This window comes from Brachyistius frenatus, unplaced genomic scaffold, assembly GCF_029030835.1.
Source record: "Brachyistius frenatus isolate BFR_SWC_R1_liver_20210118 unplaced genomic scaffold, ASM2903083v1 Contig_5, whole genome shotgun sequence".
Taxonomy (NCBI): domain Eukaryota; kingdom Metazoa; phylum Chordata; class Actinopteri; family Embiotocidae; genus Brachyistius; species Brachyistius frenatus.
This window is the reverse complement of record NW_027210604.1, coordinates 5,652,652-5,670,488: the sequence shown is the minus strand read 5'-3', so window position 1 is coordinate 5,670,488 and position 17,837 is coordinate 5,652,652. Positions and strand designations below refer to the sequence as shown.

The window sequence follows — 17,837 nt, the reverse complement described above, 5'->3', positions numbered from 1 at the left end:
CCATCAGATCCTGCATGACCATCAGGAATTTAATAAAAGCAAGCACGGGAAGGAGCTTTTGGAAAACCTGAGTACATACATCAACATCACAAATGTAAGAACTCCTTTTGACATTGAAATGGGAAGGTCAAATCTATTTTCTGAATTTAGAGGACAATGCACTAACGTAGCTGCAATGTGAAGTGACAGATGAAGAACATTAATGAGGACTAGTGCACTGAGCCCTCTTGATTTCTTGTCTTTCAGATTAACTGTACAGAGATGCTCAAGGAGGTGACGAAGACTGGCATCAGCAGGCCAATACTGTATTTGCTGAACAACCTCACTAGTTGTATTAAGCAGAGAAACTTCAGGGGACCCAAAAGCCACAACTCCTAAATACCTCCCAAATCTGTGCACCTGTCTGACATTTGATAAGGTCTCTGTTCAAATGTTTTTCATGATTCATAACTTGTGATAATTCGAACATTGGATATTTATATTTTCTAAACAGTTTAAATTCATAATGAAAAAGAGCATTTTATTGGCAATACGATTCCAGATTGATTCATGGTATAATTTATTTCATAGTTTAAGTTGAATTTTTTTTTCCTGTTGTGTTGTGGATTATGTTGTAGCATCTATATACAGTACGGTTACAGAGATTGAATTGGTTTGAGTTATCTTCAGTACATTTACATGTCCGGTTGGCTGTTTTTCATCAGCACAGCAGTCACTTTAGCAACTTGACGTTTTTGTGACCCAGATCTGTTGGCTACATCTTCATCTGCTTATTTATTTTTTTTAAATTTTATTTAACATAAGTTAATAAGTTAAGAGTGTTTTTCTATCGTGTATTGTAATTCTCTCATGCACAACAATAAATCTTATTGCCCATGAATTGAGTTTATATGGAAATGTTTTGTGCTTTATGTTAATCAGCAACAACAGATGGACATTTTTATCCGTCCTATTAATTTATAATGGTCTTGTAGTTTTGAGAATTGATCTTTGGTCATCCAAGACTTTCAAACTACTTAGTTGGTTTCAGTTGTTGTTTTATCACAATTATAACTGCAGATTATGAATACAGCGGAACAATAGTTGAACCTAGTCCTAAATTTAATTGTTTAATTTTTAGTGTGTCGAGTAGAGATGATTGACCCCACGTTTTTTAGGTCTGTATTTACAGCATTGATCCTATATTCTAAAATGTCTCTGATAGTTTCAGTTTTAACTGGATATCTGTTCATGGGAAGATGCATTAAACCAAGGTATTTTGAATTAGTCTATCAGCTGTAATTAGTCACTACAAACATTGTATTACATGGTGTTATCTAAATATAATTTTTCTGATATTGGAGGTCATAAGCCATGACTTCTTTGATGCATATAAAATCGTGTAAATAAGAGTAGGTCGGCAGGTTTAAGGAGCGTTTTATTCACAAAAGATTATCTTTTGGTTACACTGTTATCACTCTTCTACTCTCAAACCACATAACAGTTTCTCGTCAGTTGGCAAGATTAAAGACAAAATGCTTCTTAGTATTCAGGAAAACGCAGCTTCTCGGATAAGTTTATTATATCTATTCATGTGTGCGTCTTGCATCAATTTAAGATTGTCGGAGTCAGTCAGTTTTAACGTATGTCTCAGAACATGGTAGCATTACCTACAATGCGAAGCCAGCAGTGGCCCTGGGACTATAAATGCCTCACATTCACTGTGTGCCAGTGTTTTGTTATATTTGACTGATTATTACCTGACTTTGTACAGGCCCCATGTTTTAAAAAGTTCTGTTTAAACACCTTTAATATTGTAATTGATATTACTCGTGCATATTTCTAGGTGAAATTATAGTCAAGTACTGATCAAATTAAACTGTATGGTGTTTTATAGGAGACACAACGCATGGTAGGCATGTTGATACACAGAGAAAGCACAGTGAGAGAAACATGGGTCAGTGAGCCCCCTAGTGGGTTCGTCTGGCCTTTAATGGCATTAGATGAAACCTGTGTTCTCCCACACATCTGGTTTAACTATCAGAAGGAGGACGGTACACAGTTGAATCCTATTTGAGTTACTGTAAGTATCAAGCTGACAACAAACAATATTAAAACAGCTGACTCGAGGAAGATTAGACCTCGTAATGTTCACCCTTCAGTGAGAGCTGAACATCTTTCGAAATCTCGATTTTATTCCAAACTTGTGTTTGGTGGATTGAAATGGCTACAAATTTCTCGTCTCACTGTTTTGTTGTGTTGTTTATCATGATGCAATGATGGGATGTACTCTGATTTGCCCCCAATTAGCTGGTTAAAACTTAATTGAAGAATTTGATGATTGTATGTTTGATGAGTAAAGACTAACATCTTTGGCAAATAATGACATTTTTTTAAGTATACATTTCATTTGTAATCTTTATCTCATTCAAAATGGCAACAACACTTTAAACAGTCCCTCCCCGATTCAAAATAGATAAACCATGAAAATGAAATGAAAACTGGAAAACATTACATTATACTTCCAATTTAGGGCATACAGTTGATTACTTACTTTTCAACCAGGTCAACCGTAACATAAAGTATGTGTATGTGTGCAGAACCGTTGAAGGATCTTAAAATGCAATGCAGAAACGTTTAGAAGTTCCAAAGGATTGCTCAAAAATGAACGCTTCTGTAAATCATTCAGCCCACAAAGAACTTCTGAAGAACCCTGTTTTCGTGGAGTGCACTCAGCTAATCGGGGCGCCCCAGAAATACATTTGTGTAAGATGCTCTGGCTGGCTGTGGTGAGCCAGTTCCCTCTCTGAGAGAAACACGTTTCACCACTCTTTTCCCCCTTGCCTTGGACAATGTACCCGTCACTCAGTGACTTGATGCAATGTGAGAGCTATGAGGAGGCTTACTCTTGGTGGTGGCTGGGTCTCTGTGTGGCGCTCGGCTGTGTGTATGTGCGCTACTGAACCGTGGCTCCCTCATTACTTAATAAAGAGAGAATCACTCTTCTTTTCAACAGTGCTTTTTATAGCACTGTTGGAATATTCCCGATACTTTGTGAAACCTTCTCTCCTGTGTTTTTTTTTCCCCTCAAGGACGTCAAAGGACAGATAAACTCTCGGATCGATTCAGTAAAGAGAAGATAATCCTCTATATGCTCAGCGGGTCACCAAACTAATCATTCTCTTGTGGACCATAAACACAAACGGTGGTGGAAGAAGTGTCCAGAGCCTTTGAACAGGTTAATGAAGCCAAACAGACAAGTATTACCAGCAAAATGTGGCAAATTATGGCATATTTAATATTGTAGCAGGTCGAAAGGAAGCTAGTTTTAACAGTTGTTTGTACTGTTGGGTAATTTTATAAGCGAAATGCATATTTGGGATTAAAAAGTACAAATATATGGGAATAAATAAAGGTATTTAGATATATTCTACCACTGCAGATACCTATTTGTGACATATAATTATATATATAGGATGCACCTGGACCTGCAGGTAAAGGTTTAAATCCCTGTTAGGAAAAGAAATAGCTGCCTGCCTGAGGATTAAATAGTTCCTTTCAAGAATTGTGATTATTATGATTGCGGCACTGAATCTAAATAAAAAAAAAGCTTTATATTTCTCACACAGAATAGAGTCTATGTGGCTAACTGCAGCTCTTTGTGAATCCCTGTCAAAGCCATGACAATATAGTTGAATATCTTATTTTTGTTTAGAAAATTTGTTTAGAATTTTGACATTTTATATAAAAATGTCTTCATTTTAATGATATGACCATTTTATAGATATTTCTAGAATCAGTTTTATCTATCATATAATTCAAAACATTTTTGGGAAACCCTGACCCATCTACTGTTTCAGCAGTGTGATTATTATTTGTAAAATCCTTCGTCTGAATTATGTATCTATTTACGTTATGATTTTTTTTTTTTTTTTACAGTACACCCACCTTGTTAGTTTTAGGGTGGTGTGTTTCTACAAAATCTAAAAAAAAAAAAACTATTTCATATTTATACACAAAAATCATGATCACTTTCAGTCTCAAAAACATCAAAATCAGCAATTTATGTGAATCTATATGACTGCCATCATGTGGCCTTAAACAAAAGATAAAGCGAGATTAGTTTTAGGCCTGTTTGAGTACTATTGGTTTAGATTACCGAGAGCATAATAGTGGCTCCAAATTAAAACTCCATGAGGGAATGCTTGCTTGTATGCAGTAAGCTCGATTAACCTCATGGCACTCGTACACCCTGACCTGTTAGTCAAACATATCACAACAGCTTCGTTTTTCCACCTAATCTGATGGGGTCTTTCGTGGAATACTGTCTGTGTCAAACGTCTCACAACAGGAGTTTCTAATCTGCGTTCATTGACCGGACTCATGTAGACATAAATCTCTTTAAGTGTGTAAAAGGCCCAGCTGATTCTGGATCATTTACTCGTCCTCAGAGCGGCTTGATAAATATGGTCGCGTTACGTTCTTCCATTTGAAGTGCACACACACAGAGGCGTGCACGCTCAGCACCGGCTGCCTCTGCTGCTTCTTTATTGTGTTCCTGGTCGATTAGCCTCGGGCCTGTCTTCGGGGCCTGGGGCCGGTGGGAGCAGGCGGGAGGGGGAGGGGGGGGGTGAGGGCGGGTGTCTGCATCTGCCAGGGGACCTCCTTCGGGGGCCCCACTGTGGCCTGGCTCCGTTTTCATGTCTATCTTCAAAGGCACGGCTCCGTGGAGGGAGAGAGAAGAGAAGACAGTGGCACAGCCATTGTTATTTTCCCATGTGCCCTCCATCAGCAGACAGGATCAGTGGTGACGGAGCATGTCAGCACTGAGCTGCTATCTCACTTCCCTGTTTACATGTTTTTTCACCCTCAAGACGATCAGCAATACAGAATGCACACAGGAATGTCGATACGTGTGTTTCCTGCCAGCAGTATGGTTTTTCAAGCGTATGTAGCCTACTTTGCTGGCAACCGGATTATTATTCATGAAGGGCCAGTTGTTCATCTTGGTTTAATACTAACAAAATGGAAACACAGATTTTAAGATCTGGTGTCCGCAGAGTCTTAATTGGTAGCTATATTGCAAAGTATGTGTTTGTTGTTTTCGTGGCTTTCTCTACTTTAAGAATTTGTAAATCTTTCTCATGACTCCAGGTCATAAACAGCTTCCTGCTTGATTTTCAAGTTAGAGACTGTGCGTTTTACGAGATAATTCGGTTTCTTTTGCTTACATGTGCAGTTTCCATCAGACGTTTTGTATATCAAAGTACTTTCTGAGCTTTGTGATGGAGCAGAGACGTGGAACACGGAGGACGCAATTGAGTAATTAGCCTAATTAAATTAGCCTTCAGAATCTAAATGGACAAGGCTTTTGATTGGACGGTGTCTCCACTGCAGGATGGTGGAGCGTCTTCGTGCCTCCCGTCCTCTCGGCAGTCGGTCCTCCGGGTGCTCCTGCTGTCACAGGGGTTTAGTGTCAGACTGTCTGAGCTGGCAGGGACGCACTCACCTTGACATGATCAACTTGGAAATGAAAAAAACGAAATCCAGACAGTCAGTCAGGATAACAGACTTGTTAGACGTCTGAGATTCTTTCTTTCTTTCTTTCTTTCTTTCTTTCTTTCTTTCTTTCTTTCTTTCTTTCTTTCTTTCTTTCTTTCTTTCTTTCTTTCTTTCTTTTAACTCGTCTTATCCTCTGTTTTCTTTTTCTTTGTTATTCTTTCCCACTTTACTGTCACACGTTATTTCTTTAAGTCACCGTCTACCTATCTTTCCTTCCTCGCGTTCATATTTTCTTGCTTTCTCCCTTCATTTTCTTCCTTAAATCCCCCCTTTCTTATTTTATTTTCTTCTTTCTTTACTCTAGCACTTCCTGTCACGTTATCCTGTGTCTCCTCTTTTTCCTTTGTCTTTCATCTTCTCTTTCTGACTGTCATAACTCTTCTTTCTTCTTCTGTTGTTCTACTCTTGCCTCTCCATTAAACAATTCTTTCTCTCTCTTCCTTTTGTCTGCCTTCCCTCTGTCTCCCTACACCACAGCCGCATTTTCTTGGAGAGGATTATTATGTTCAGCAGACTGTATGGTGATTATATGTTCATATAGTCTAATCTGAGTTTGTGTGCAGACCTGCACCTGACCAGCTAAGTGCTTTGTAGAAGGAGAAAGAAATCACGCCACAGTGAGTTATTTCTGGCTGGGTTAGTCTTATTTCTCTGGGCACTTTTATAATGGAGAAGACTTGAATAATGAATGGGGTGTATAATACTGTTCAGACCGCTGAATGAATTAAGAAAGTGCATGTAAATGAGTTTCTGTGAGTGTCTCTAATATACACCCTTCTGTTGTCCTTTCAATTCCACGCTCTTATTTTGTATTTTGGGAATCAGAACATAAATTTACACTTCAGCGGAGCTCAGTGAGGAAATTGGAACACTATTTAAATTTGCCTCTTTTATCTGATATGGTGGATGGATGCTCCATCTCTTCATGTGTGTGTGCACTTCTCAATAGTCTCAGCACAATGCACAGTGTGTTAGTTTGCAGGCAGTTTGACCTCAAGCACAGTGAGACTCTAAATGCTTCTCCTTCTCAGACGTTCCCTCGCTCTTTCTGCACAGCTCATACAATATTAGATGTATCATTTTGTGCATAATAATGTTATTGCTAAATCAGAGCATATATGTGTGTTTTTTTTTAAGTGTTATCACTGATTTGGTTGATTTGATAAATAAAATGTGAGCAAAAATCACCGTCGGACAAGGTTTTGCTTTAAATGTACAAATCATTATAATCGTTTAAAAATACTATAAGAAAGGTTGTTTTAGTTGTGACTCTTCATTTAGTCTTTTTTTAATGATTTAACTGATTTAGTCATTTACTGTGTCAAATTTTAGAAAAGAGTGAAAAATTGGCACTAACAGGCTCATCTTATAGACCAAGGTGATGTCCTCAAACTCTCTGACCAGCAGCCCAAAACCCTGAAATAGTCCGTCTACAGTGATTTCACGTAGAGAAACGCAAGATGCCCACATAGTTAAGATGCTGGAATTAATTTCCTATCGGAATAGTTATTGAATAAATGTTCTGTTTTGTGCATGAATCAGAAAAAAAAAGAAAAAAGACAAAGGTTGGTCACAATACCAAGCTCCAACATTTCAAAGTAATTGGCAGTTGTTCCAGTCATCTTGGAGAACTTGCCACAGTTCATCTGGTTTTAGGTTGTGTTGCAGCTCTGTCTCTTCGTGTGATCTCAGATGTTAAGTTCGGGGCTCTTCCATCTGTTGCAGGACTCCTTGTTCTTTTTGCTAAAGACAGTTCTTAAACTCTCAGATGCATCCCTAATGATATTGTATGGTAGAGAAGAGTCTAAACCTCTAAAGTGCAGAGAACTTGTGCACCATAATGCAGGCAAAATAACTTGTAAAAGTTATATTGCTGCATGTAGTAAACTATTGATGAATCGTTACTGATGTGGCTTTAACTGGCCTAGGTGGAGCTGCTATATACTGTTGTGTAGTTACATTTTCCTTATAACAATACATTGTGTTCTACATGCTCATTAGAGGTTTTTAAAGTCTTAATCTGTTAAGAAACAAGTGCAAACTGGGTGCGTCGCCCTTCCGTTTCAATTTTAATAGTGTCAAATTAAAGCACCTCCGAATTATTACAGTACTCTGTTATTTTCAGTTTCTCAGGAGTTGTTGCTTTTCTGTTCGCCATAACTTGAATAGAAACACAAATAATGCGGGTTCTCACAGCAAAGTGTAGAGGACAGAGAGGGGAACAGCAGATGGACAGCATCTCCTGCTCTACCTGTAAAAGACATCCATCACTTTGGCTTCAAGTTTCTAGAGAGTAACACAATCTCACTGTGTGCAGACCTGCTCGGGGCGCACACAGGTACTGTATGTGCATAGGGACGAGCAGTATAGGTTGGTCCTGCGCTGGTTTGGCTTCTGATGATAATAGAAGGTGACTAATAGAGAGCGCAGTGGAAGCTCTCTTCCTTCCCTCTGGTCACATTCTCATTTGTTGCTACTGGCATCGGATGAATTATTAAGTTCGGGGTGTCTTTGGCTCCCGCCGCTCCCCTCACATTCCCCCAGTCTGCTCCCATGGATGACAGCCCTGTGCTCTGTGTGTGTGTGTGTGTGTGTGTGTGTGTGTGTGTGTGTGTGTGTGTGTGTGTGTGTGTGTGTGTGTGTGTGTGTGTGTGTGTGCGTGCGCACGCGTGTGCATTCTTCAGCAATTAAACATATCTTTCATCCTCATTCTGTCAAAAATGGTCTTCCTTGCATGAAGACATCTCAAGTAAACACACTGTCTCTGTTTCTCTTACACCCTCCTCTCTTTCTCTCTCTTTCAAACTCATTTAAAAAAAAAAAAATCTCTTTAATTTTGTTTTTGTCTCAAACACCAGTCTAAGGTTTTAACTCTGTATTTCAGAATGTTCCACCATGTGTTGAACAGTACACTATCTGCAGTTTGATTCAAAACGGCTTTTTATGCAGATAATGCACACATTGGGCCCCAACACACCTCCAGTTATTGCATGAGAAAATGCAATATACCTTTCAGCTGCTGCTGAATTATTGAAGTGCCCTCGGTCGCCACATGCTGCTTGCGAACGCTCACGAGCCTGCAGCTCAACTTACCACGTAGGAGGTTATGATATCAATACTGGCATTACAAAGATCAATTATTCACATTGCTTTATTCAACTCGTGTTTAACCTTACATTTACGTCAGAAATGGCTTCATTCAGCACAGAGAAACTGGACTTTATTCGTTTTCATTCTTAGAGTTTGATGGTTTTTTTTTAACATTTTTAAATTTTATTTTTTTAACGACGGCTAAATTGAAATATATCCGGATAAAAACGTCAAGAAAAATGTGACACAGTTTAGAGAAAAGCATAATTTGAAAACTATATTAGGGTTAACAATTTACCTTCTTTATCTTCCCTAAATTATAGTCTTCCATTAATCGCCTCTCATCATCAAAGAGAATATTTATAAGGCCCACAAACGTTTCCGTATAACGTGTAAAGTATTGATCTCCTTCATGCCTAAAAAAGAAACACAACCGGCCGACAGTCTCACAGGGAAAATCACACAACCGCAGGTCATGTTGGATTCCGGCAGAAGCTTTTGTTAAATTTAGCTTTAAATTAGTTTTTTGTTTTTTGTTTTTGTGGGAAGCGTTTGATTATCATCAGGTGAAAGTGGCCACATTAGCGGATACACAGAAAATAATCAATAATTTTGAGTACATTTTAACTTTAGCATTAAAAAAAAATTGGTTCCCAGTCAATAAGCTAAAATATACGGAAAGAACAAATAATCATCTAATTATAAAAATATGAATAATTTTAGATTAATCTTTAACGGCTATATGAGACGCGTAACAGTTGTGCGTCTTTCCAATTTTGAGCAAATAGCTCAAATAAAAATAAAATAAGAAAAATAGAATAAAACATATCAAAGGGAATAAAATACTTACTTAAAGCCGAGCTAGAGAGAGAAAAAAACAAGAAACATATAATTTCCCTCTTCCCTGGGTCAATTTGTGGTGCATCCAGTAAGTCCCTAGAGTCACCAGAGTTCCCAGTCAGACTTCTACTCCCAACTCCTCCACATTACTTCGTTTTATACCAATATATAATTAATATTGCATCGTCATTACTTAATAATTTCAAACCCCACGCACGACATAACCCGGTGACATGAAGGCATCCATAATTAAACCTGCTTTAATTAAAGAGGGAAAGGGGCCATTAGCAGCGTGTGGAGGGCACATGCTCTGCGCTCCACGGCGTGAAAATCATTGTGAAAATGGAGGCCCCTGCGTTTTCTCTGGTGCTTGTATCATATAAAACAATGCATATTTAATCCCAGCAGAGGTCTGGGGATTTATAAATAAAACAGCCGGGCGAGTTCCCATAAAACAAACAGTTTACAAAGATTGTATAGCCCATTGGTGCATCTCAGGGTGTGTTGGATATTTTTCAATGTATACGCCACATTTACAGGCCTCGTGCCTCCGCCTCGACATTAAAATAGTACAGTTTAATAAATCAGAAAAATAAAGTCGCTTCATAGGAATTTTAGAAAATAACCAATAATTTATTAAGTTTAAATTTCACACATTTTTTTTCAAGTGAAATCAAGAGTGAGGGAAAAAAATAAATACTTAAATTAGGTGACGTATTATATATATATACTTTATATATCCGAGCTATAAAATAATATATACAGCTCACCTGTAATGCTCCAAAACATGTTCACATCAAAATACTAAAATATAGCAGCAGCCAAAGCCACACGGATGTGCCTCATATAAGAAGGTGTCGTTTCGATTTCTGAATAATTCAAGACAAACAAAGTGTCATACCTGGTGAAAGACTTACTGGTTTTTGTGCGTAAATTTACGATCACACAGTTCACGAAGAGAGCAGATTCATTTGCAAAAATAGTGATTTAAAAAGTGAACGTTTGAACATTTTATCCTTGAACTCACATTCCACTAAAGTCTCCACATATAAAAAAAAGAAAGAAAGAAAAAAAGAGGTGAAAACATATAGTTCAAGATATGATGGTGTACTTCTGCACAAAGAGCCAGTGATGTGGAGGACAAACTCTGATCCCAACCAATGTTACAAAAAATAAAATGCAATGATCTTTTCATGAAAGTCATCTTTCTCTTTTAAAAGATCAGTTTCACACCGCTGACAATTAAACAGCCCATAAATGTCGCCTTTAAACTCCATGTTATGGTTTCAAAAATAAAAACGAGTTAATATTCCCTGAATGTGACAAATTGTCAGGGTGAATTGACTGAAAATTCAGTGTGTGCAAGATTCACGATAAACAACATCAAAACCACCCTCCTCGCAGTTCTATAACACGTGTGTGAGTCCCATATTAATAACAAAATGGGAAAAAAAAAGAAAAAAAAAGTGCAACGATGAAGAGTGAGTGCAAGAGACGAAATGAAAAAAAGTGGACTAAAAAGTCTTTTTGGAGACGATCCCAGAAGAGACGTGAAGAGCTGTTGATAAATCCCTGTTAGTTAGGCTACTTAGGCTATTATTAATCACTCGATCAAAAATGTAGTAGGCTATTTTATTCATGATGTGTGAAACTCAGTGCACCGCAGAGTATTTCATTCGTTTCTGTTTTTGCCGCTGGTTGCAAAACCACACTCGAACCACATTCTTTTTCAGGTCCAGTTTTTCGGCGATGGCCGCGATTTTTTCCGAGGAGGGCCGGGGCTGGATGGCAAAGTAAGCCTCCAAAGATCGCTTCTCCGGCGCGGCAATGGAAGTGCGCTTTCGTTTCCTCTCGTTCCCGTTGAAAAGGTCCGGCTTGGTGCTTTTCTCTCGGTATGCAGCCTCGGCTTCCTCCAGCCAGGCCTGGAGAACCGGCTTGAGCGCTATCATGTTGTTGTGGGACAAGGTGAGGGACTCGAACCTGCAGATGGTGCTCTGGCTCAAAGACCCCACTCCGGGGATCTTGAGGTTGGCCAGCGCTGACCCGACGTCCGCCTGGGTCACCCCAAGTTTGATCCTCCTCTGCTTGAACCGCTCGGCGAAGGCTTCCAGCTCCCTGGGATCCGACTCCACGTCGTTGACGCACGCCATGCCGCCGTGCACCGACAGGGAGTGAGGGTGGGCCATGGTGGCCATCGCCTGGTGCAGCTGCCCCATGGTCTGCAGGTGATGGTGAGGGTGTTGGTGGTGGTGCGACGGCGTAGTCATCCCTGGAGGCTCTGGAGCACCCATCCCGGTCACTGCCAGGCTGGTGGAGAGGTGGTCCAGGAGGTCCGCGGCCTCCAGGGTCTGTCCGAGGTGGTGGTGGTGGTGGTGGTGGTGAGAGGCGATGGCGGAAGGTACGTGGGAGATGGGCACGGTGGTGGAGGAAGAAGAGGATGCTGAGGTGCAGGGGACACTGCTCATGGTATGGTAAGTCACGTCTGGTTTGAACGGGTGGCTCTTGCCGTGAGAGACAATGCTGTCAGCAGCCGCCAGAGCCTCTGCCCGTGCCAGCAGGCTCTCATCAAAGCCTCCGAATATATTGCCCTGCAGCTGCAAGCAAGAGTGCGCATACTGGAGTCAGTGGGGAATTCTGTCAGGCAGCGCTCAGGATCTAAAAAACATTTTCCAAAGGCAAGCAGCACCGAGGAGAGGAGAGAACCCTCCTCAAAGCGCAGGTCATAAAAATTAATATGAAAGCAAGAGCATTGCTTGAATAGACATGTGGATGAGAGGGGGAGGAAAGGGGTTGGGAGGGAGAGAGGTGGAGGGGAGGAGGGGGGGGGGACACAGACAGAGGAGAGAGAGAGAGAGAGAGAGAGATAGCGGATAGAACAAAGTCCTGTCAAATCAACTTTACAGACATTTCCAGTGTGATATTTTTCTCTCCTCTCACCCAGTACACTCCAGCCATTCTCCCCCCCCGACCTGAACGTACCTGCGGGGCGGGCAGACAGACTCTGCGCATGCCCTCCGAGCCTGAGTGCAGGCCGGGATACTTGGGCTCGTGCAGAGCCGGGTGCATGGAGAAATGCTGCTTGCCGTTCATGGTCATCATCATCCTCCCTGCGAGCACCTCGCAAGCAGTGTGGCCCCTGACATGAAAGAAGGGGTGGCGGACAGCTGCGGAACTCCTTTGCTCTCCTTCACCAGACTGAACTGTTAACATCGGCCGCGCCTCCCGGCATCCCTCTCTCCCTCTTCCCCCCCCCCCCTCCTCCTCCTCCTCCTCCTCCTCTTTCAGCCTCTCTCCTCCTCTTCCCTCCCACCTGCTCTTATGCTCAATTTACAAGTTGCAAAATCGTGTCCTTTGTGCGCAAGTGTCGAAAAAAATGAACTCAATTAAAATTCATATTAAAAAGCTCTTAGTTCACGAGATCGTTGAAATAATAGTTTAAAAATGTTTTTCCCTGTCATTCATACAATTTTGCTGCACTGTTAAGCGAGATTAAAAAAAAAAAAAAAAAAAATGTATTCCAGTACATCTCATCACATCACCATTTGTGGCCTATCACTTCTTCTTCATGAGTTTTGAGCAGGATAACACACATCTTGTCACAACTTTGTAGTCAGTGTAGGTTCAAATGTCAACAATGTACAAGCTGACATGCAGAGAAACCATGAATTCAGCCACCACCGTGTTCCAGTCATTTTCAGCACCATGGACAGCGCAGCACTGCTCAGCACCATAACCTGTGTACATTAATGGATGGACGGACGGGCAGATGAATGGATGAATGGATGGACAACAGAAAACTACTTTTTGATCCCACATGCTCCCAGCTGTATCTAAGACCTGCAGATTGCTGACCAGTTGACCCGGCAGCCTTGGCTGGCCTGCTTCCGTCCCATGTGAACGCCCATCCTCGGGCTGCTTCTCATGTGGCTGCCTGGTTAAAACTCATGAAGCCGAGGTGGACGGGCCGAAAGAGGAGCCAGGCGGTCGGAGGCGGGCTGATGACACAACGGGTCCATCTGATCCTGCTGGCCACCTCTCTGGTTCCCCAGACTGTGAATAATTTAGCAGCGCGGTGGCAGGCATCCATTACCATGCTGGCATGTTCTTATTCATTACACAGATTAAAACAGCCAAGATCTTTTCTCACCGTGCAAACCTGTTGCAGCCAAACTTTCAGACCTGTATAAAGTGACTAGTAACATGGGCATAAGGGACGGGAGGCACACATAGACAGTATTCGGATTTGCGGATGATGGAGATCCCTTTCGAGAGCCGCTCCATGAATGTTTGAAGACATTAAAACAGCTTTGAATGATAATTTTTGTCTGATATGGTGTGAGAAAATGAGAAATGATTAAAATTACACCTACGCCTCCTCCCTAGAATATGCAAATAGTTTAAAAAATACTACTACTAGGCACAACCTTTCTCCTTCATCACTGAAAGAACATCCTTACTGTACGTGCAATGCAGGCGTCATGTTTCCACCACATCACACTGTAAGCTGCCTGTTGGACCAGCATTGGTCTCCAACCTACTTGTGATGTCACAAGCACGGGCCCCCAGCTGTATCCCTTTAACATCAGAGAAACGTTTTCCTTTTAGCATAAGAAAACAGCATTCAAGTTTCCAGCTTTGCAATTACATCAAAGAGAAGTACTTCTACATTTTTTTTTTAAATCAATTAAATCCATTAATTTTTATATAGAAAAATAGTCACATGAATGAAGCAGTCTGAAAACTGTGCATATAGATCCCACATAATTTATATGACAGACTTCTAAACAAAGCGTGAAGTTTCTTTTCTCATCCTTCCCCCTTTTTTCCCCAAGTAGTTATATGGCAGAGATCATTCATAATTTACTGGTCATTGTTTACAACTCTGCCGTCCCTGTTCTTTTCACATCCTGATGATTGCATCTGACATGTTTTATGAAGAGCTTTGTCATATTTGCAGCCAGATGTGGCTGTTTTTTTTTCATTTTTCCATCTGGACGGCGTGCAGCTGCAGCTCCATTCCACCAGATGACCTGACTGCTGTCACAGCATTTATTACACGCTGTGGTAAGTCATTTTAGAAAAAACTTTAGTTCACTACCAATCAACAGCTTTTTTTTAATTTTTTTTTTAGTTTTTTATGATATTGGAAATTACATTCAGGAATACAGTTGATCAAAAAGTGTTAACTTTTTTTTTGTTGTTGTTCTTGTTTTTGAGTTTATTAAGCTCCAACATCATCTTGTACTTCACACATATTGATACGATTGTTTGTTTATGTGCAACAAAGTTTTACTTTCATTGATTGCCTCCGAGTTTTTCAGTATGTCCCATTCACCCCAACTTAAATTGTTGTCTTAAGACTACATCTGCCATCATATTGTATTTATTCACTCAGCTGATTGATTTTGTAATATTCCATATATAAAATTACTGAAAAAGTTTAACCCAAATAAATGCTGAATGCCTTTCTTTAATGCATTTAGTGAAAACATCAAAATAGCCCAAACTGAAAATGACTCTCTACTTTAATCCTTTTTCAAAATGTACACATCGCTTTTTAAAATGTTATTTCATTATACCATTATATAAAAAAATATTACATTTTTTTTGTTGTCTTATATTTGATTTATGTATCTATACCTTTTAAAATATCATACCGACCTTAAATGGTTTCCATTCTCCAACTGTTTTTTTTTTTTACCTCTCAATCATCAGGTCACCAGGAACAGTACGCTGCGAGGGCCCCAGTTCCTGTCAGGGCCTCTCCCGGGAGCAGCCGACAGTTCTTGCATTAAGCTGAACAGATTCTGAGTGTTTTCACTTGACTTCCTAAAGTAAGAAGCACTCATGCGTTATTCAGTGATATTTTAATATGCCACATTCGCTGAGCAACATCGTCTTCGCTGTGATGTGGCGGGATTTCATTTGGGGGCTTGGCTGTCAAAATGACCATCATGACCACCAGCTTGGTTTGTTTTCCGAAACACAATAGAAGGCGGGTTATTGAATTCTAACTACCCAATTCCACTGATTCTATATTTGTGTAATTCTGATTCTGCAACCTTGTTTTACAAGTTGCAAAGTTAAATCAGCTCCAGCTTCACCTTGTTTCCACTTGTCATAACTGTGTAAACCAAGTCCCCTGGAATGATTGTTTTGAAGCGTGCGATTGTCCCACGGCTTTGTTTCGGATCAGCTGGGAGGTGTCCGTATAAAATCCCCGCAACAGTTTGCCGAGTCTCTCTGGTGAACCGAACCCAGCCATCACACCAAACAACATTTAAAAAAAATGAATGACAGTTTGAGTACAGCTTCTTTTTTTTTTGTCAGTGCTAAGTGGACACCAAGACGCCCCATTATATGAAAATAATGAATGAGACGGAGGCTGTTATTTTTGTATATTAGGACTCAGTGGCTTCCACCTAGTCACTTGTCACTTTTTTGAGCGTAAACTTCAATGTTGAGAGTCAATAAAACGGAAAGGGGGGCAACTTCCTCTTAACTTTAAACCGGGCCTGTATTAGATAACCTGTCACGCAATGTGCAATTTAAAGGGGAATCGGTGATGGAAAGCAAATATTGACAACTAATCTTTCGGAGAAGCATTTAGAAGTACATTCCACGATCAGTTAATTCCCGTTTAAGAAGGATTTAATGCACTCGTTTCCTTCAAAGGTTTGTAACAATGAAGAATTAGGTGAGTTTAAGTAGCGAAGCTGTGGATTCAGTCAGATGAGTCTTCAGTTACGTTTGAGACTCTTTTGAATTACAGGTAATTCTGATCGTATCTTAAGAATGTTTAAATGCAAGTGTTTATACTGAAATGTGAACACTATATATGCATATATATATATATATATACTTAACTGAGGAGATCTGGCATCCATGTGTTTTTATGATAACTCGGAAAATGAAGGAGACCACACAAGAGTATAGGGTAATATTTTCTGGAATGCTTTTGCTTGCATTTTTTTCCCCTCGCCAATGCCGACATCTTTTGAGTCAATTTTCTTTCCTTAAATTAAAACTTTTTTTTTTTTTTTTTTCCTCCAAGATCCAATTCATGTTTTTTTTTTCCTTCTCTTTTTTTTTTTTTTTTTTTAATCCTCTTACAAGCACCCCATTCCTCAATCTTTATTGGCAAAAGCAAACATGCTAGTAAATTAGAAATCCATTTTTACAAACAAAATACATGAAGAAAATACATCCACATCCTGCAAATATAAACAGTAACAAATCCAAAACTATTATCCAATAAACATTTTACATTTTGTACACTATTGTGTGATGGTAGCATACAGAGGATAGTAGAAAAGAAAAAAAAAGTGGGAGAGAGACCTTCCCTGAATCCTCACTTACACAAGCAAGATCCTTGCCAGTGTAGGTTTGTCCCTTAAACATGTCGGTGACCTCATTAAAAAAAATAATTAAAAAAAAATAAAAAGGATCACGAGAAAATCTGAATGAAGTACAAAGTGCCGAAAGGGAAAAGGATTAAGCCTTCCGTCACGCGCCTCATTTTGACCGACGCGGTGACGGCGGGGCCGAAAATGTCACCTTTCAGTGGGACAATGAGGTCGCTGGCAGGAGTATCAACAGTGAGCTATGCAATCCAGACAAAAGCACTAGCAACATCGGAGGTGGGAGGAAGTCACGGTAAGCGTTGCAAAGGGTTGTGCATCAGGGAACAAAGGAAATCAATTCTGTCACCGACTCTATTCGCACGCAGGCAGAAATGTGCGTGTAAATATTTATACGCATACGTCTGCCTGCATGTGTAGGTAAAGTAATAAGGCTGCTACAAACTAATGAGTTAAGATCTCCTTTGTTTTTAATGCTTAATTCTAACCGGTTACGTAACTGGATATGATCAGTTTGGTTGAGTTATGATAATGGCAGCAAGTGACGTGTGAAAAATGTTTCCATTTCACGTCGAGCACATTTTCTTATCAATTTCGATGGATGTAATTCCTCCCACCCTGAGGAAAGAAGGCAAAGCACAGAATATACATCTTTGTCACCGAAACTCGCACATTGGGTTTGTACTTGTAGAGTTGGTTTTGAGCACTGTCTGACAATATTCAGATGGAGGCTCTCTGGGTCTTTCAACAGTGTTTTTTTTGTGTGTTTTTTTTCACAGCTCATAGCAGCTCAGTGTTTTCTTCAAATAAAATGTGCTACTCAGGTGACAAATTTATTGAAATATCATCGTGAACTAGTTCAACACAAATGAAAAAGATTCTTTCGAAGTAGCAGAGACGCTAAACACTCTTGCTTGACCTTGTCTACCTGATACAACCTTGTCATTCGTTTAAAATGATATATATATAAAAAAAAAAAAAAAAAGAGAAAACAAAGTAAAACAG

The 17,837-nt window shown here is 40.0% G+C and overlaps 1 protein-coding gene across 1 annotated transcript; it reads right to left on the bottom strand.

Annotated features, from left to right (window-relative positions):
* Positions 1–11,034: 11,034 nt before the first annotated feature.
* Positions 11,035–12,574, bottom strand: pou4f3 (POU class 4 homeobox 3). The gene is made up of 2 exons (XM_069718483.1): positions 12,451–12,574; positions 11,035–12,065 (listed from the first exon to the last, which is right to left on the bottom strand). The coding sequence occupies exons 1-2, from the start codon at positions 12,571–12,573 to the stop codon at positions 11,124–11,126; spliced, it is 1,065 nt and encodes a 354-aa protein (XP_069574584.1). The 5' UTR covers position 12,574; the 3' UTR covers positions 11,035–11,123.
* Between the last annotated feature and the right edge of the window lie 5,263 nt (positions 12,575–17,837).

What these genes read in the sequence shown, in the direction of transcription:
- pou4f3 (XM_069718483.1), bottom strand. Translation starts at nt 12,573, where the DNA reads ATGATGATGACCATGAACGGCAAGCAGCATTTCTCCATGCACCCGGCT. An exon ending in TCTGTCTGCCCGCCCCGCAG is followed by an intron (nt 12,066 to 12,450) that starts GTACGTTCAGGT and finishes TCTTGCTTGCAG; the next exon opens with CTGCAGGGCAATATATTCGG.